A 21,306-nucleotide genomic window follows, 5' to 3' on the forward strand; every position below is an offset into this window, starting at 1 on the left:
TCTATCTTCACACAAGGATTATTAGAATTGCCAAATACACATAGAACAAAATAGGCCACACTGACAACACTATCTAGTGTTTGATTCAGTTCTTTTATTTCTCAAATCTGCCATTAGAACTGATATTTTTTTTTTTTTTGAGATGGAGTCTTACTCTGTTGCCCAGGCTGGAGTCCAGTGCATGATCTCAGCCCACTGCAACGTCTGCCTCCCGGATTCAGGCAATTCTCCCTACCTCAGATTCCCGAGTAGCTGGGATTACAGGTGCGTGCCACCACCACACCCGGCTAATTTTTGTATTTTTAGTAGATAAGGGGTTTCGCAAGGTTGGCCAGGCTGGTTTTGAACTCTTGACCTCAAGTGATCCACCCACTTTGGCCTCCCAAAGTGCTGGGATTACAGGCGTGAGCCACTGCACCTGGCCCAGTATTTTTAAGACTACTAATTATTGCAGTAGTTAATGATTTGGTTAGAAGCTGTGATTTTCATGATATAAACTGATTCTAAGGTACTCCTTTGGAAATATTAAGAATTAAAATTTAAAAAGAAATGCTTGATTTAAAAAGAAATGCTTGATTTAAAAAGAAAGGCTGGTTCCTGAAAAGTGCTTTCGCTTTGAATTGGCATCCTGACTCGAATTTATTAATGCTGTGATGGGGTGAATTGTTTAATATCACTGAGCCCAGGTTCCTTCATCAGGAACTATCCTTTAGGACTGCTAGTAACTAATAGCCACTTTTGAGGCTCAGCACAAAGTTTTCAACAGATGCAGTTTTTCTCAACAGGCAGCGGAGATAACTCCTCAGGAACACTGATAAAAAGCCTCAGGCTCTCCACACCTTTCTCTGAAGGCTGAATTTTAGTCTAACCCCTCCGATGTCCAGCCATCTCATTTCAGGTCATTGAAGGCAATCCCAGCCTGTAGACAATGTTATATGGCTAAAATTAATCACCATTCCATGTTTGATGTCATGCCAGCCAGCCCTGTAGTACAGGCTGGGTATATCCCTTGGGACCCGAAGTGCTTTGGATTTCAAAATTTTTTTGAATTTTTAAATATTTGCATTATACTTACCATTTGAGCATCCCAAATCTGAAAATCTGAAATCCAAAATGCTCCGAAATCCATAGCTCACTGCACCTTTGACTTCCCAGGCAGGCTGTGATCCTCCTGCCTCAGCCTCCTGTACCTGGGACTACAGGCATGCGCCACTGAGACTAGTTTTTTTGTAGAGATGGGGTCTCACCATGTTGCCCAGGCTGGTCTCAAACTCCTGGCCTCAAGCAATCCTCCCGCCTCGGCCTCCCAAAGTGCTGGGATTACGGTCGTGAGCCACTGTGTGCAGCCATTAATTTTCAATAGGTATTTTTAGCATGCATTATGTCACAAGTCTGGGGCCAATTCTGGGGTACAGTGGGCAAGACACAGCACTTATCTAGAGGAACTACAGAAGAGCAAAAGACAATTCTCATTCAGGGTGACTGGTGCCGCAACGGGGGAAGTGCCGGGTGTTCCGGGAGATCAGAGGACAGGCACCGAGCCCAGGTAGGGGAGGGATGTGTGGCAGATGTCAAGGAAGTTTTCTCAGAGGAAGTGACTGCCAAGCTGAGCCCTGAAAAAATGAAGCGGTGGGGAGGGCTATCCCTGGCAGGGAAAACAGCACTTAGGGGAAACAGGGTTACAGGAACATGAAGTTAGGCTGACTTCAGTGGGGTGGAAGTCGACGTCAGCCACGGTCCAATGAAGCTGGAGATCAGCAGGTCTGGCAGCCACTATGGGAACTTGAACTTGGTCCCCAAGACAACGGGGAACCATGTAAGGATTTCAAGTGACACCATGATCAGATTTGTAATTTAGGACAATGACTGTGGCTGCTGAGAGAAAAGTACAGAGCCACAGAACTCAGCTAGGAAGCCCTGGGAAGGAGGCAATCAAGGGCTTTGGGGCCTGGATTAGGTAGTGCAAGGTAGGAAAGGTCGGTGACACTCAGTGGTGTTTTGAAGGTGGAATTAACAGGTCATGGTGACTAAGCTGATGTAGAAGGAAAGGAAAAGAGTAATTGGCAAGTTTCTGGTTTGAGCAATTGAAGGCACCCTTGCGCCATTCACGGACACCATAAAAAGATGGGCACCTGGAAGAAAAGAGGAAGCAAGAGGTAGGGAGTTCTGGGCGCACAGTTTGAAATGCCCATGGACGTTTGAATGGCCATGTCTAACAGGTAGCTGGACACATGGGTCTGGAGTTGAGGAGAGATCAGAGTTGACTACAGTCATGGGCATCATTTCTCCCACACCTGAGGACCAGTGAACTGCGTCTTGGCTGTGCATCAATCACTTTTGGAGCTTTTATTAAAAACTGTGTTTCTTTCCTTACCAAGTATGTCCATGATTTTTCCTTACTTCTACTAGGAGTGGGAGTAGCGGACAGGACATTGTGTAAGTGGGGTAGAGGTCAAGTTCACTGAGATTGAGCTTTTGTTTTTGCAGAGCATTTTGAAGAATGACGTAAGCCCCAGAGGAGGTGTATCTTTTCCTGAGCGGCAACCAAATAATTTCTGGTAGGATTTGTAGCCCCTCTTCTCTCATACCAAGTTTCCAAGCCCATTTCGTTGGGACAAACTTCAAACTGGCATTTCGAAGTCTAAGAACTGACCAGCAGCTTAACAATCAATTACTGCTTATTCAAAACCCTTTGACTGTTATTTCAGTTATTTATAGGACTTGCTATATAGTCCATTCACTTCTGATGACTCTGTTGTCCCAACTGAAGAAACAAGCTCTTTGGCAAGACTGATTTTCTCTTGACTTGAATTTATAAATGGGCTAATTTCATGACCTTAAAGTTTGTATTTTTACCACTAGGTCAGAAATAGTAATAGATGAAGTAAAGGACTGTGGTAATCTTTACAAACGCTTTCCTCCCCCTCTAAAGATTTCGTTACATTTTACAATTAGTTTATAAATGTGGTAACACTATGAACTTCACATAATACTATGAACTTCACATGAAGCAGTGGTACAAGAAATAATTCAAGGGCTAAAATACGTAAAAGCAAAAACATCAATAATGCGGCCCACTGGCTTCCTGAAGATCAAGCTTTCGTGATGTGGACTCTCAGCTCACCTAAACCCAGAATTTACATTTTTTTCTCTGCATTCTGTTCCATTATCTTGGTCCATTTACATTTTTGATCCACTACCAAAGTAATATTTATAAAATGTCCATAGTGTGTATTCCTCATTCACCTATTCTTTTTTTTTTTTTTTGAGACAGGATTTCGCTGTTGCCCAGGCTGGAGTGCAATGGCACAATCACAGCTCATTGCAGCCTCAACCTCCTGGGTTCAAGCAATCCTCCCACCTCAGCCTCCTGAGTAGCTAGGACCACAGTTGTATGCCACCATGCCCAACCAATTTTTTGTATTTTTTTGTAAAGATGGGGTTTTGCCATGTTGCCCAGGCTGGTCTTAAACTCCTGAGCTCAAGCAATCCTCCCGCGTTGGCCTCCCAAAGTGCTGGGATTACAAGCATGAGCCATTGCACCTGGCTCCTGCCTTTTTGTTTTTAGACACGGTGTCGCTCTGTCACCCAGGCTGGAACGCAGTGGTGCAATCCTAGCTCACTGCAGACTTGACCTCCTGGGCTCAAGCAATCCTCCCTCCATCAGTTTCCGAATAGCTGGAACTACAGGTGTGTGCTACCATGCCTGGTTAATATTTTTAATTTTTAGTAGAGATGGGGTCTTGCTATATTGCCCAGGTTGGTCTCAAATTCCTGGGCTCAAGCGATCATTCATCCATTCCTAATCCTGCTTTTTACCCTGAGCCATAATTTACTAACAGCAACTGTAGAATTAAAAGGTCCACAGAGAGCACCTTGGGAAGCCCGTTGGCTTGACTCATGAGACAGCTGAAGCTCAAAACATGTCGCCCAGGCTGTGAAGCAGCAGAGCCCAGTCCACCTGCCCCGTGCTTCTGGCTGCACTGGGGAATGAAGGCAGAAGCCATTGTAAGGCTTTGAGGATTTCAGCATTAGTTCCCGTCTCCTTCCAGAGAAGGGGATACTGATGGGAAACAACTGTCTTCCTTCATCATCGACCTCTGCCTCCTCTTCAAACATGGAGAAACTGGAGCCACCAGATGCGGGTTTCCTCACTTTTCATTTCTAACTGATCTCTCCTCACCCCTTCTCACATCTTCATTTCCTGTCATCAGTGTCTGGGTTGTGTAAACTCCACCTTTCCAAGGCTCACTCCCCACTGAGTACTTAATTACATTTCCTTCCTCTCACTCTGGGAGGGAGTAGGTCCCACTATTCCATTATCGATCTGCTCCCTCCACAACTCTAATATTTGCCTCTGCTCTCTCTCCTTAGCCTACACATTGACCCCTCTCTATTCCCAACCTAAGCCAACAATCCTACAGTTCTGTCTCCTCCTCAGAAACTCCCCCCTTGTTTTCTTAATCATGAAGTTTTTCCAGAAAAGCCAACACTTCTTGCTATTCATTCACTGACCTGACGCAATCTTATCCAGGATCCCTCTTTCACTCCTACAGAAAACGCTCTTGCAAAGATCAGCACAGATCCAACTGCCTTATTCCAAAGCTTCTCGATTCCTCTTACTTCACCACGAAACATGGTCACCTCCTACTTTGGGGGTTCTGTGATACCAACAATATCATTCACCTCGAACTTCTCTTCTGCTCTGCCTTCAAATGTTGGGCTTTCCCTTTATTTGAAAACCTTTCTTCCTTGTCCATTGTCCAATCTTTAAACATCATATAAATACATAATGCACGGGTCTGTGTTTTACTTCCACTCCAGACCCTTCTCCTGGCTTATAGTTCTATCTAATAAGTGTCCAATCAGAAGTCCCTCAGACATTTCATGTTCAATGCACTCAAAACTGAAATCCTCCCTCTTTGCTCCTACCACCCCATTTCTTCTCCCGTCCTCCTTTAACTAATGGGATCAACCCATGTTTTCAGGCCACACACACACACAAAGGAATACACATGCCTTCCTCTCTAAGTCACCTTCTGACCAGTTTGCTTCTGCTTTGTTTCTCATACGTATCCTGGCCCACCACTGCCAACCCCAGGGTGACAGCCCAGGGCAGGCCCTAGCTCCTCACCTAGAGAACTGATTGATCTCCTCTGGTACTCTCACCAGATGGCTTGACTGTCTAAAATATACATCTTAAATCACCTCCCTGTTTAAAAGAAGTAAACCCCCAAAGGTATCCCTGATGAAGTGTGACCCCTGGGAGGGCACACACATTTCAATTGGGTTCAATACTAACCTACATTTTTCAGTTTTCTCTGTATCCATCCTGTTTTCCAGGCACATGGAACTTCCAGTTCCTTCTGGATCCACTTTCGCAGGTGTCCCCACCGCCATTCCCATCAGGGCACACTCCCATCCCTCCTGTACATCCTGAGCACTCCCCCCGTGAGCACCTTCCTGCCACCACCTGGAGGCAAACGCTCTGAATGCCACAGTCCCGAGGCACTCACAAATGCTCACACTGCGGTGACCGTCCCCATCCTGAGAACACCGTTCACACCCTGAGCACTGTCAGCAACTCCACTGCTGAGGAGCCAGATGACTGGAAGGCTGTGTGCAGGTGAGGAGGCCTCATCGCCCGAAACTCCCAGACAACACATACGACAGAAAAATGATATACTGACAGGGAAAGTTTTGTGAGAGCTTTAATGGCACAAAATGTTTATAGCTACAAGTTATGCATGTATTGTAAACTGTATATAACGGTACAAAGTGCTAACTAAAATAGATGAAGAATGCATAATCACTTTGGCTCAGTTAATTCCAATAATTTCCACACGGGTTCATGAAAAAACTTATCTGCCTGGCTAAGTCTTCAATTCTCATTTTTTTAGAATAGTAAGTATTTTTACTGCAATCACGGGAAGTTGTTGCACTTTCCAATGTGCAAGTTTGTGCAGTTTTGCTCTTGATTCTATTTACAAATATCTTAAGCCAGTTTTCATTAAACATATGAAAAATGAAGCCTGCCTTTTTGTCTCCAAATTGTAAACAGGTGTAAAGCTTTTAAAACATTAATCTCACAACTTCAACTGTTAATTGCTGAATTCTCCTTTCCAATCCACAATGTTTTCGTTCAACACAAATCTGGGGGTAGCAGTAAAACGTTCATCCCGTGTGTTAGGGCTATAGATACATACTACATGCTCTCATAATACATTCTACTGTGATGATGTATTCATGTTTTAAGCAATTTTCCATAATTTCATTGAGGCTTTAAGAAAAAGGGCAACACTATGTCTATTTTTAACATTGAAAGAAATCATAAATATACCGAGGTTCAATGGCACTACTGACAGAACTGCTGCTGAACGTGGAAAGAGCACAGTGCACTAGCTGTAAGAAGTCACTTTCAGGTAAAGTATAATTTTACTTTCCCCCCGTAATACCAATTGTAATAGAAATTGCATACTGTAGCAGTTTGGCTAGTCAGTTCTCCTAACTTTCCGGCCTTTCCAATTTTATTCAGGCTTTTCAAAAATCAGTGAGCCATCAGATTTACTTTCTTCCCAAAGAAATTCAAATATGAACACTTGAAATAAATAGGTTATAGAAGGCAAATCAAGTGTTACCAGGTTTAAGAGTAAGACAGAAACACAGTCTAATAAAAAGATGTCCAAAATTATTTAGACATCAAATGCTAGAAAGAAAAAAGAAAATTACTTGCAAAACTATTTAGGATATATCATCTTTCTTAAAGATAGCCAGCTATATTCTTGAAAAAAGATAAAAATTTTCTTGTTTAATCTGTATGTTATTTTCCACTATAACACATCAATTTTACAAATGTTGATGTGACAGAGAGAGTTAGATAGTTTCTGCAAACTGGCAAACCTGGCTGTCATAGTGTTTTTATTCAAGTTGACCTGATGCACTTTATAGATTGCTAGTTTTAAAATTAACAATGGTTCTCTAAATAGTCAATATCAATGTCTATATCATAAACAGTAATTATTTATATATAAAACATGTGGTATCCTTCAGAGTCATACTAGATGTTCTGAAATCCAAGAAAATCTACTAGAGATAACTGGTCATCCTGATGCTTTCTAACAATTTGGTCCTAAAGCTTCACATTTTAGAAATGAACGAACAAGTATATCATTGAAGGAATCTGTTGAGTGTTCTGAACTTCAAGAGTTTTACCATAACTGAAAAGACGGCTACATGAGAAAATGACCAGTGCCTGCAGTCGCAGGAATCACCTTGGGAAGACTGTACAGTAAACATTAATCAGTGAGAGATCAGAAGGAAACAAATGGCATCTTTTCAGAACGCTGTCAACTGTTCCCACAACCCAAGTCTGTTTTTCCAAGTTGCACAACTGCTTGGAATAACTCTGAAACAATTCTCTTCAGAGTTTAAAGGCTTCAGAGTATAGGTGATGCTTCCTAAAACAAGAAGCCTGTATTAACATCACAAATTGGAATTCATTCCAAAGCCTCTTCTTAGAGAAAAAAAAAAAAGGAATAAAAAATAAAAAATTTAAAGTCATGAAAAATTCACATGCAGCTAATTAACATAAAAAATATCAAACACACACACAAAAATCTCGAAAAGCAATTTCATATATTTCTAGGCCTGAGACGTTCCTTATCAGAAAGAAAGATTCTACACCATAGAAAAGACAGCATTACAACAGACTAGTATGAAAATCTGCTGATGTATTTCAGTTCTTATCCTATTTCATACCTATCATTATACAGCTTGCCTCCTATAAATTAAAAGGCGCTATTAGGAGGCTTAGACAAAAAAGTGGCTCCAAAGCTGGTTTAAAATAATTTTTTTATTGCCCAGGATATTTTTTTCTTATGTCTTGCTTTTTTTTTTTTTTTTTTTCTTTTTAATAACTATCAACTCAAACTTAGGAAAGCTTGCCTTTGTCTTGGGGGAAAAAAACAACTAGACAATAAGCTTCTTTTACATCATTTGCTAACCTGATCTCGTTTTAAGAGAGAGATGGTAGTTATGTTGCAAGAGTAAAATTTATAACATGAATGATACAGGTCTACTCTGGTGGTACTAATTAGGGATAATAGCCTTGTTGACAAAATTATAATCTGCTGGTGGCATTTGCGGAAAAGAAGCCCTTGCAAATTTCTAAACAACAGTAAACTCTGTTAGGAAATTCTAAAATGTCTTACAGGCCAAAAAGGGTATAAGGTTAGTAAAATGCCTCAACAGAGTTTGAATAAAATACTGGATTTGAGAGTTACTGGAATTGGATATGTAAAAACAGGGTGGTAGGTTGGGTCATGCTTACAATGGTCTCAAGTTCAAATAAGCTACTGTGACAATACACCACTTCACAGGTCACACGCATTTCCAGGGGCTTTTCCTTTCCCTCAGTAGGTGCTGGCAGAGGGTGTGCTCAGTCGCTTTCCAATATAGATGCTGAAAGGAAGCAGAGGTATCATGTTTCACCTGTTTCAACAGTTCTATACCAGCCTGTCCATAGTCTGAACTCTACTTAAAACTCTTCAGTCTTTGTAAAAGGCTCTAAAAATTTGTGGGCACCGCTCCCCAAACACCATGAAATCATCGCTGACTTTCTTAAAACCAGTCACCAGCCCAGCCAAACTGGTTTTATATGATTCTGTTTACTCTTTAAATTGGGGCTCCACAGCAAAGGGGTAGTGATTAGACAAAGTAAAGCCAGAGAGAACAGATCCCTCCACAGAGTAAATAAAGCAGCCCAACTCCTTCAATATGTTCCTCTTTGGTGGACAGAAGGTTCTACTGACACAAAAATATAGTAATATGTGAAATTATTTTGGTGCTCTATGTAGGACAAAAAAAAAAAAACAAAACCCTTAAAAGCTGTCAGTGCTTTAAAGACAGCTCTTACTAATAACTCTTAAGGATTAGGGGCCTTACAATACTTTTTCAGGCCAACCAAGTATTTGGCCTCTTCAACAGCAAAAGCAGAAGGGAAGTTGAGGAAAATATGTAACAAGCTTCACCTCCAGTGCAACTAAAGCAACCAACTTTTTAAACCCTCTTTTTACATTTATCTATAGCAATAGTTACACTTACAGCCAAGACAAACAATCTGAAGATGACTGAAAGAGAGACGGCAAGGTACAGAAACCAACCGCTTAAGGGCAATGAACTGCTGTATAGGTAGCAACGTATTAAACTCCTATACCTGCCCCACATCAACCCCCATGCAACGGTCACACGCTGCCCTTCTGCACAAACCTCTTCTAGGTTGCTGTTTGTGATTACTGTCCTCACCCTCACAAAAGCAGATCAAGCACCCAAGAGAGACAAGAGGGGCGTGTGGAAAGCTGTATGCAAGTTTCTGAGCTCGTGACTGAGAATCTCTCTCCAATACGCTGAGCTCCTTAAAGGGAAGAAAATGATGACCCACCTTCTGCATATCTTATATGAAAACGACCCACTGGGCATGCTTACAGCACAACATATGTCTTGAAAAAAATTAACAGCTACTGTTTAACTCCTAAAATCTTTCAGAAGTGTAATTCCTTAATTGTTTAAATCAAGGAAAAAAAGCAATTTATTTAAAAGATGTGGCTGAAAAACTAATGAATCATACGTAAATATGAGGTCGATTTTAGCAAAATAAATGAAAATACTACCAAGTTAAAAAAGGAAAAAATGAGCACCAATCAACCTACCAGTTTCATTTAAAAAAACCATTCAATGTAATCATGTATTTTCCCATATGAAAAAAAGTCTTTGCATTGACCACAAAATATACATGTTAAAGATTAGTTTAGTTCATAAATTACTCAAGATTAAATATTAAACAACAAAACCCAAAAAGAAAAATCAACCACAGAAGAGTCCAGTTAAAAATGATCATTTAGGGGATTATTATGAACATCTTTTCTTTTTTTTTCGAGATGGAGTCTTGTTCTATCCACCAGGCTGGAGTGCAGTGGCATGATCTCTGCTCAATGCAACTTCTGCCTCCCATGTTCAAGCGATTCTATCCTGCCTCAGCCTCCCAAGTAGCTGGGACTACAGATGTGCACGACCACGGCCAGCTAATTTTTGTATTTTTAGTAGAAACCGGGTTTCAACATGTTGGTCAAGCTGGCCTCGAACTCCTGGCCTCAGGTCATCTACCCACCTTGGCCTCCCAAAGTGCTGGGATTACAGGCATTAGCCACCACGCCAGGCCAAACATCTTATTTTCAAGTAAGAAAAAAAACCTCTACTATTATTAAAAATGCTTATTTGTAGAACAATTGTGTACCCACTTTAATCATTCTTAAGTTAGCCTTATTTGCACTGAAACATTAAAAGTAAAGCAGTAAAAACTGCTTTCACATACATTTCTTCAATCTGAAAATAAAATAGGATAAAATGAATGGAAAAAACTTCAAGAGTTGACCAGTACTTACCCTAGTCCCAAAGCCAAAACATGAGAAAGGAAGAGAGATGGAATGAAGACCTTCAGAAATTCTGCGGAGAAAATACCCCCTTTCTTCATGGCTCCACTTTTCCTCATGCTTAAAGACACAGAACGTTTAGGGTGTCTGAAGTGGAACTCCCTGAGAAAGAAATTCAGAGGCAGATGTCATTTGCTGAAAATATCGCGGGGATTACCAACCATTGCCTATAAGTGGGTACAGATCAACTGTGTCCACTGACAAGAAACATGTGAAAACTCACTTGGGTGGAATGTTTTCGGGTCTACTGGACCAGTCTGACACCCAGTCCGCACTTTTCTTCAAAGCCTCAACTTCCTTCTCTCCTTCTACAACTTCTTCTTCTGACTGTAAAGAATAATTCAAACTTTAAGAAAAAAAGGAAGACCAATTCCTCCTAATACAAAGACAAGTCTGGACAGGAAATATACCAAACTCATAAGGTTGCGTCTTAGCAATTTTAGATAAGAAACAAGCCGTTTTTCTAAAAAATGCTGAAAAATAATCTAAGATCAGAGTATGTAATATCTTCAGAACAACCTGAGTAAGCTTTACTGTTGAGATATCTAAGCACAGCACAGGAACTGGAAAAAGACTGTATTTTGGGATGTAATGCTAACTGAAGTACGAAAAACCTTGATAAGAGTTAAATCTGGGCGATACTTGTAAGGAGGTCCATTATATTATTCTCTTTTGTATGCACTTAAAATTTTTGTAATTAGGCCGGGTGTGGTGGCTCCTGCCTGTAATCCCAGCACTTTGGGAGGCTGAGGCGGGTGAATCACTTGAGGTCAGAAGCTGGAGATCAGCCTGGCCAACATGGTAAAACCCCGTCTTTACTAAAAAAATACAAAACAAAAAAAAATTAGATGGGCATGGTGGCGGGTGCCTGTAATCCCAGCTACTTGGGAGGCTGAGGCAGAAGAATCACTTGAGTTTTGGAGGTGGAGGTTGCAGTGAGCTGAGATCCAGCCACTACACTCTAGCCTGGGCAACAGGGTGAGATTCTGTCTCAAAAAAAAATTCATAATTAAAAAAATAAAAGGAAATAAAAGGATATGCTAAAAATAAAATGATGAGAAGTAAAACAAAAATAAGTGAGAGATATGAAGAGGAAATAAATAATAGTATTTACTGAGCACTTAAAGGGGCAAATATTATTCCAAGCATGTTACATGCATTAACTTTTTTTTTTTTCCTGGAGACAGGGTCTCCTATGTCACCCAGGCCAGAGTGCAATCATAGCTTACTGCAACCTTGAACTCCTGGGCTCAATTAATTCTACCTTAGCCTCCCAAGTAGCTGGGACTATAGGTCTGTGCCACCACACCCAGCTAATTTTTGTATTTTTTAAAGAGACAGTGTTTCACTACGTTGCCCAGCCTGGTCTTGAACTCCCAGGCCCAAGGGATCTCCCCCGCCTCAGCCTCCCCAAGTGCTAGGATTACAGGTGTGAGACACTCTGCACCCAGCCACATGCATTAACTTTCACCTTGCAAAAAACAACCCTATAAAAATAGGAATTATTAAAATCCCATTTTACAGATGAAGAGACTGAGACATAGATTAAATAATTTGCCTAAAGTTCCACAATCAGTACATAGCAGGGCCAGTATTCAAACCCAAGAACACTGTATAGAGAGGTCCTACTGTTAAGCACCAGGGTTGATGCGCTCCGGAAGGAGATTATATTTTTAGAACAAATTGCTACGCAAACATTTTCCAAGGTTTCGAAACTATGTTAGTCAAAAGTTTTTTGGAATAATTCATAATAAGTTGAGTCAGAATTTAACATCTGTCATATCACATAAAATAAAAAATGTGATTTTAAAAAATTGCTAATGATAATCTAAAGTTTCAGACCAAGAACAATTAACATTTCCAATAGCTCCCCTGTTAATAGACCCAAAAGGAGGGAAAAAGTCCTAAAAATATTTATTTATTCAGTTTTATTGATTCAGTATTATTTATTCAGTTTTCTTTTTGAGACGGAGTCTCGCTCTGTCGCCCAGGCTGGAGTGCAGTGGCGTGAGCTTGGCTCACTGCAACCTCCGCCTCCTGGGTTCTAGCAATTCTCCTGCCTCAGCTTCCAGAGTAGCTGGGATTACAGGTACCTGGCACCACACCTGGCAAATTTTTATATTGTTTGTAGAGATAGGGGTTCACCATGTTGGCCAGGCTGGTCTCGAACTCCTGACCTCAAGTGATACACGCACCTCGGCCTCCCAAAGTGCTGGGATTACAGGCGTGAGCCACTGCGCCCGGCCATATTCAGTTTTAAGGAATGTCCCCAAACCCAAGGGCCTCAAAACTAAGAAGCATTTTGACATTTTATTTTGTTTGACTAGGATTCACTCTTTGACCAAAGCTGTCATTCTTTTCAGTAGGTAGCTAAGAAATGCAGAGTCTGACATATTCACATGACTCTTTTTTGACAGGTCTAGTTCTCTGTGAAATAGCTACCCCAGGACAGGAGCTTCAGACGGGGCAAAGTCAAACCCCTGTGCGTTGTCTACTGCTCTTGATAGTACCATTCTTATCTAGTTCTGCTGAACTTGGCAAATTCCGCTGAATGACACAATGTAGCATTTAGGATTAAGCTCTTTCCATTGGCTATTGAGATTACTCAGAATCATGAGTTGGCTCTTTGGAGTAACACTGAAATCATCCCAAATCAAAAACAATAAACGGTTACAATTTACTTGCAGATCAGTTGCTGTGCACACAATATCTGACTACACTCAACATACTGCAGGTGGTTTCTGTTTAGTTTCCTGCTTTGGCCTCACAGGTCTCTCTTTAAACCTGCTCAAAGATTTAACAAGTTAGTATTTCATAATTCCTGACAGAATGAAAACGCAGTAAGATTTTACGCTCTAATTTTTGTTTTCAAGAGGATGGAATTTTCTCAGTTGAGTGAAGCAAAGTTATCTCTGGACAAGTGTTTTAAAAAGAAAACAAAACAAAAAAGAACTCCAGATAAGTTTCTCAACTTATTCTAACACTTTAAGAGTGGTAAGCTTTCCCCATTTACTACCGCTCTGTGCTTCCTTTTATTAGTCTTAAATTTGCCACTTTCAGGTTTTAAACTGACTTCCAATTCTTAGAATTCCAGAATATGGTAAAAATGTACTTAATCTAATTATGTAAGATTTGTGCTCTTAAAATCAATAATCCTCTCTCTATACCTACATCTATTCAAAGAAGATTCTGGCCGGGCACTGTGGCTCCTGCCTGTAATCCCAACACTTAGGGAGGCTGAGGCGGATGGATCACTTGAGGCCAGGAGTTTGAGACGAGCCTGGACAACAGGGCAAAACCCCGTCTCTACTAAGAATACAAAAATTAGCTGGACGTTGTAGTGCACACCTGTAATCCCAGCTTCTTGGGCGGCTAAGGCAGTAGAACTGCCTGGAAACAGAGGCTGCAGTGAGCCAAAGCCACTGCACTCCAGCCTGGGTGACAGAGTGAGGTCCGTCTCAAAAACAAGAAACAAAAACAAAGAAGATTCCGATCATTCTAGCCTGTTCTCTCACATGGAGTTCTTTATTTTCTAATCACTTATGTTTTCCTTCTCTGGTCCACCTCAAGGTCACTCTGTCCTCTAAATATGGATATTAAGCTGTATACCATGATTCACGTACAGATAAAAATCACAGTTTCACAAGAGAGAAAAAGGAGGACACTTTCCGTTTGGATCATTTTTCAGTAACACTCAACACTGTGCTGGCATTTTTTGGTCCCAGAAACACAACGCAAAAGTGTCTTCAATAAATAATCTATATTGCTTCTCGGACTTTTGGCTAAGATCAAGTGAAAAAACAATCTATGGTCTGTTTTCTGATACAAAACTGAGACTCTTGAGGATGATTATCCCAAAAGCAGTTTCATGGTCTTTTTCCTAAGTGCACACTGCCTTAGGCGGAAATTCCCCACACTATAACTCAGCAGACATTTTTCAGTTCATTCTCGTGGCTTTGTGAGCTCTCCTGTTAATCGAATTCATTTACTTAGTTCAGTAGAAAGAACAAGGGCCACAGACTGAGACCTGCTTTGAATCCTGGCTCTAACACTCACTTGCTTTGTGATCTTAGATAAGTAATTAGTACAAAGCCTCACTTTTTCCATTTGTCCATGGGGATAATATCACTGCTTTCACTGGATTGAGAACATTAAAAGAGAGGTGGGAGTAGTAACTCATGTCTGTAATTCCAGCACTTTGGGAGGCTGACGTGGGAGGATCATTTGAGGCCAGGAGTTTGAAACCGGCCTGGGCAATATAGCGAGACTCTGTCTATACAAACAAAATAAAAAATTAGCCAGGTATGGCAGTGTGTTCCTGTAGTCCCAGCTACTAGGGAGGCTGAGGCAGAGAGACTGCTTGAGCCAGGAATCGGAGTCTGTGGTGAGCTATAACTGCACCACCGCACTCCAGCCTGGGTGACAAAGCAAGACCCTGAGACACTGTCTCAAAAAAAAAAAAAAAAAAAAAAAAAAAGAAATTGAGCAACTAGAACATATCTAGTTAATGCTAGTAACTTTCCTTCCTCATCTTAGAAAAGCTTGAAAATGATATATAGTCCTTATAAACACATATAAAAATATTCTATAAGATGAAGTATAATAACAGTCCTTAACCTGTTTTTTTAAGTTTCTTAACCCTCAACTTTCTTCTTATTCAGGAAGAAAATCAATGTTCCCAAATCCTAAATAAATTAATTTTTAAATTATTGTTTCTTCCATTAAAAAAAAGGCAATGTAAAAGGTTTTTGAAAGTTTAAACTATACCTACTGACAGCTCCCTTATTAAGTCTTACTCAACCGTTAAATTATCTCTCATAGGAGTTACTGTCTTTCTAAACTCTTCCCTTGGTTGAAACTGACCGATCTGATTGTCAACATAAAGTACCTCCTCTTGATGACAGCCTATGCTCTCTTAGGGATTTGGTCCTGCAAAGGGATCAACACTGGCAAACCTACCAAAGGCCAAAAATCTGACATTTTCTTTCCTGAATTTCAAGAATTCCTTTGGAATTCCAGGAGAGATGCATTCGGCTCTAGAATTCCGTGTAAATTCAATATTCAGTTAAGCCTAATTGCACGTCTGCAACTCTGTGAGCCAGGAAAGCACTTACCAAAGTGCTCCACGGAGTTATTAAGTTCTTAAGGGAAAAATGTATGCAGAGAAGAGGAAGAAAGTCTAAGGTCAAATAAGCTTGGGAAACATTTGGTTTAATTAAACTCATTTTTTTTTTTTTAAGAGACAGAGTCTTGCTATGTTGCCCAGGCTGGACTCAAAACTCCTGGGGCTCAAGGGATCCTCCCGCCTCCACCTCCCAAGTAGCTGAGACTCGGGCGAGTGCCACCATGTCCAGCTTAAACTATAATCATTTCTTTACTGCAGGAACTGGTCAGAACTACTCATGCGACTACTAGGGTGAGAGTGTGGGGGAGCCTGGGGCTGCATTACTTTCCATTTATTTGACTTCAGGACTATCTTATGGAAATTCCCTTTGAACAAACATTCTTGAAAACACATTTTGGGAAATGCTAATCTAAACTTTAAGCTTTCTGTATAAAAGGTGATATAGATTGAAGAAATCCTCCTCAGGAAAGACCACAGCAAAGAATTTGATTTCTCTCTTGGATTCCTTGGTACGCTTTCTGCTATGGAGACTTTGTATGCTTTCTTCTACATCAGCTATCACTTACTGCATGTGGCCAAACTGACATACATAAGCCAGCAACTCAAATGCTCCAGTCAGATCATCTTACTACATGACAGCCTGCTATTATGAGCTTCTCTACAGTATAAAGCTCATCATCATAAAATAAATTTGTGCTGAATCCATAGATTTTCAACATTTCAGAGAAAAGCAAAAATAGAGCATAGTAAAGTATGGAGGAACGTTGTGGCCTTCGGAAACAGAAAGAATACTGGGTGGGTCTAAGATACACAAAATATTTCTAGTGCTCAGGACACAGCATATTGAAAACCCTACAAAACAAGGTTTTAGTTGCAACTCATTCAAAGGTTCATTCAATATTTTTCAAGCACCCTAAATACAGGAGAAAAAGAAAATGGTTCCCATCCTCAAGAATTTGTACTCTAACGACACTTTCAGGTGATCTTACATATCAATAAAGTTAAAGGCTGGCTATAAGTATTCTAAATCATTAGCAACAATTACATACTTACCATATTTTAAGTTTTATAACACAAACATTTGTAAGATTTTAATACTATATCCCTGTTTCCAACATTGTCAACTCCTAGTAAACAATATTTATCTTCAAGGAATCCTGCATAATTTAGATAAATTTTATGTCTACCTCTTGAAACTTATCTCAAAAGTCACTGCTTTGATTTCAGATGCAAAAAAAAAAAAAAAAAAAAAAAAAAAGTCTTCACGTCTAGTTCTTCATCTTCATTTTTTCTGTGGTCTTAAAGCATCTATCTCAGTTTTTTCTACTTACAAACTCAAGAAACTAGCCTGGAGTATTGGCATGATTCATTATGGGCAATAATTTTCCAATTCTTTTACAGAGACAGGGCCCCAAATCCTTAATTGTAAAGGAGTGCAACATGAACTATACCGTCCTAAATAAATTCCAAAATCAGAAATTCAGTAATAGCTTCAAACTATTCCTAAAAGTCTTCATGTTCTTTATTTTAGCAAAATATAGTTACAGAATTTCCATCTTTCTTGTTTACTATAAATCAGAATCCCCCCCACACACCTGAGAGCTATGGTCCCTGCTTGTGTGCATTTCCACATCAAACATGATCTGCCCATCTTCTTGTGGCGAAGGGCTAGAAGAGAAGGAATTTAGCTATCAGTTTTAATTCTCACTTTGTCAAATGACTTAGTCTGTACTAGAAATTAGAAAATTAGAAGTTACAGCAGTATGGCTTTGAAAAAGCAAATCAGAAAATATATCATAGCCCCATACAAGAAAAATGTATGTGATATTAAATGGCTAAATGAAATTGAGCATTCTTACTCCCAAAATGTTCTGTACTTTTTCAGTAGTAATAAATTCCTTCAAAATGATAAATTTGCAAAGGAAATACTACCTACAGACACAAACTGTCACATTTTCTTATATTTACTCTTTTGTCCATTAAAGGTAAAAAAATCTTCAAATTCAGGAACTTTAGTTCAGAGTTCTTTTTCTCAAAGTTCCCTCAACATTACATAATTCACCAGTAGTTCTCAAAGTGCATAAGGTAGTTTTCAAAGATACTTTCAGACGGTCTTTGAGGTTAAAGTTCCTTTCTTAATACTAGTAGGATTTATTTGCCTTTTTCATTCTCATTCTCCCATGTGTATAGTGGAGTTTTCCAAAGGCTACATGATGTGTGATAGTACAACAGTTAGAATGCAAGCGTGGATGAGAACCAGCTGTTTTGTATTAAGCTGGGTGTTAGAGATTTATAAACGTGTAAAACAATGCCACTATTCTTATTAACTTGGAGGGTTTATAGAAAATAGGTACTTTCACTAAAAAAAGTTACTTATGTTAAAATGTATTATTTTTGAATATGTATTTTCTCAGCTTTAATTTCTAATATAGTAAATATCAAAATATATGAACCCACAAACAAGTCCTTCGGGGTCCCTAATGATTTTTAGGAATGTAAAGGTATATAATGACCGAAAACTTTGAGAACCACTATTTTACTTATTTCAGAAATATTTGCTTTGAGATATTTCAGAGTGAATTATATAAGCTTATAAATTAATATAAAACCTTTATAATTGCACAAAATACATTCTTAGAACTGTAAAAATTTACAAATAAGTTTTTAGACAAAAACAACATGGTCACAAACTGCACTTGATGCAAGAGATGAACAGAATGTGTTAAGTTAATTTCTCAGCTTTATCAATGATTCCTTGTGTAAAAACTGAAAGTCACTGGGGATCCTTCACTACATACACAAACCCTCCCCCAAAATCTAAAATAGAAATAAAAAATATTTGAGGCTTAACTTGCTGAAAGGAATAGATATTAACTATAAAAGTTATCAAGAGTATGTATACAATGTTAATTAATGTACAGAAATGTTGGTGAGACTGACTCAGAAATAAGATCGTCAGAAATTTATCAGACAGATGAGGCCTAGGAGTCTTTTAGACTGGTATAACTGACATAGAAGATTCTTAAATGGGGACAGGAAAAGAGAAAAGCTGGTTCTGTATCAAACAAACGTCATATATATTTAGAAAATTTTTGTCTTGAACTAGCACAGGAGTCAACCAGAACTGGGCACTCCTGGTGGCCTCAGTTTACTATCTTTGTGCTCATAACACTGTTGGGTTCACAGCTACACATCCAGTTAAGGGTCAGCCTTACACAGCCTTGACCAGGTCAAGGCAGTCAGGGTGACAAAGTCAAGAATCCTATGGAAGCATCACTCTGCTTCTATATGCTTCTTCACACTGGCACCAACCTCTTCTCTAAACTGTTTATTTCCTCCTAACAATTTGGAATGCATTAGCGCTTCACCCATGGCATATATTAGAATCGGCTAGGGAGCTTTTAAAATATTGTGATGTCTCTACCCTGCCCCTGTCAACCAAAATGAGAAGTTCTTGAGATGCAGTCCGTGTGCTGGCATTTTTAAAAGCTCCTGGGTGAATCTCGTGTGCCGTCAAGGTGAAAACCCCTGTGACAGGATGGGAGGCAAAGCAGAGCACACTGGGGTTCCCAGCTAACAATGCCTGCAGCGACACAAATATTTCTATGCAATAATTTTTAAGTTGAAAATATACATAAATCAGCTCTAGGACTGATACCCAACAACCCCAAAACTTTTCCCCCTACAAAAAACACTTCCCGGTGACTTTTCAAATACAGAGACGCATGGCAATTCAAATGACGTGAGTTTTGAAGACATTCCTTAATGGTAAAGCGTGTTAGTCGGATATCCCAGAAGAGTACTGTTGCACACTCAGGTTCTAGGCATTCTCTGAAAGATGATCACTAATCTAGGGCCTGGAGATACATAAGATGAGGGGTAGGAAAGTGTTCAAAAGCACTTGCCATGCCTCCTTCTCACAACCTAAACTGAAACATGATCATGGGAGGGTGAAGGCATATTCAGTCACATGTAATAAGATGAACAGACAGGTAAGCAGGTGACTTTTCTCTGCTCATTGACAGCACCATGTGAACAACAGGCTCATGGGCACCGTGGTATCAATGATCAAGGCCCACACACTTGACCTTAGAGTGAAAGCCTTGTTGACAGGCCATAACAAGCAGAAAACTTGAGAAACCCATCAGCGAGTTCCATAATATAAATACAAATCTTCATTCGGAAAGGCAGACTAATGCTGTAGCTACTAGAAGCAAGGGCAAGCTGTTCAGAAGAGAGCCATCTGTTCTGGTTCCGCTTATGACAAGAGCCATCCCAGGCTCTAAGAAACACAGGGACAAGTAAGGGATGACACGGGGGTGGCGGGGGTGCACAGTGTGCCACAGAGCCAACAAGCCAGTCCCCCCGCTGCCTTGGCAACATGAGTGGATCATAAGCCACTCAGGAAGCTGGACATGATTTAACTCATTTCTCCTTTTTTTCACTTCTTCTGATAAGTAATAATATGTGCAATATACACAATTTTTAGAAAATACAAAAATGTTAAGAAGAAAAATATCCATACTGCATTCCTAAAGATAGTCACTGTTTACATTTCCTTAATCTGCTTCCTGTGCGTTTGCATTTTCTAAATGGTTAACATCAGTTAACAACCACCCAGAAGGTCATCCAGTGACCCATAACGCTAACAGTGGAGCTGTCACTGAAACAAGAATTTTTTAAATGTCATTTAATATCTAGCCCTTTTGGAAAAAAACAGAAAAGTTTTTACTAAAAAATAATGACCTGGTTTCATTCCACACACATATCTCGTTGTATTCTTACTCTTTCACCATAAGCAGTCCTTAATCCATGGAATTAGTTTCTTCAGGTCAAACACAGAAAAATGAGGTCTGAAACAAAACATCCTCTGAGAAAGCAGAAGAGCCTTCAAAACTATCTTCACAGACCTTGGTTGGTGCTTCCAACTGTGCAAATATTGCTATAACGTGCAACGACCTGCAGGTCCCATGAGTCAAACATTTACTGAGTGTCTACTATGGGCCAGCATCGTTACTATGAAGCTAATAAAAATGAAACATGGCTATTGCCCTTTGAAACGTCAAGATCTCGAAGGGAAGACAGATATATACAGAGGTAACTAATTCAAGGCAGTCTGTTATCTGTAAAACAGGGATACAAAAGAAAATGGGGGAAAATTATATTAATTCTATAAATTAGCATTTACGCCACTGAATTTTTAAACTGATAAACTGCTAAAAACAATATAATCTGGGTAAGAAAAATGACAATCTGGGGAAAAACAGTGGGCACTGAAGCACCTGTTAATTAGCTGTCTCATATAAACACAATATATATCTGTGCAATATATATTACACTGCAATGTATCAGAAGGCATATTTTGCTAAGTGAAGATTTAGGCAAATACATTTTTCCTAGAGAGAATGAGCCCTATAACCCATTCGTTTCCTGAATTCCACCAAAACATGCGTCTCACTCACCTGTCACAGTGAGAACTGCCTCTTGAACTACTCTGTCCTGATTCATGTTGTGCATCCAATAGAATCTTCTCCATGTCTCCATTGTGGATGGAGGATGAGGACGGTACGTGTTCCAGCCCCCCATTTTTCCCATTGCCATTATCATTGCCATTGCTGTTGCTCATGGGGAGCTCCACCCAGGAACCTGTTGGACAAGTCAGATAAGTTAACCACAGCAGAACTGAAATCTGTC

The 21,306-nt window shown here is 39.9% G+C and overlaps 1 protein-coding gene across 2 annotated transcripts in view; it reads right to left on the reverse strand.

Annotated features, from left to right (window-relative positions):
• Positions 1 to 5,694: 5,694 nt before the first annotated feature.
• BNIP3L (BCL2 interacting protein 3 like) overlaps positions 5,695 to 21,306 on the reverse strand; it is a 295,477-nt gene continuing 279,865 nt past the window's right edge. For both annotated transcript variants that reach the window (XM_050802597.1, XM_050802598.1), the window contains 5 exons: positions 21,075 to 21,258; positions 17,208 to 17,280; positions 10,711 to 10,814; positions 10,440 to 10,589; positions 5,695 to 8,460 (listed from right to left, as the gene is read on the reverse strand). In XM_050802597.1, coding sequence (XP_050658554.1) covers positions 8,412 to 8,460; positions 10,440 to 10,589; positions 10,711 to 10,814; positions 17,208 to 17,280; positions 21,075 to 21,258 — 560 coding nt within the window. In that variant the 3' untranslated portion in view covers positions 5,695 to 8,411. The remainder of the gene's footprint in view (positions 8,461 to 10,439; positions 10,590 to 10,710; positions 10,815 to 17,207; positions 17,281 to 21,074; positions 21,259 to 21,306) is intronic.

This window comes from Macaca thibetana, chromosome 8 (genome assembly GCF_024542745.1).
Source record: "Macaca thibetana thibetana isolate TM-01 chromosome 8, ASM2454274v1, whole genome shotgun sequence".
Classification (NCBI taxonomy): Eukaryota; Metazoa; Chordata; class Mammalia; order Primates; family Cercopithecidae; genus Macaca; species Macaca thibetana.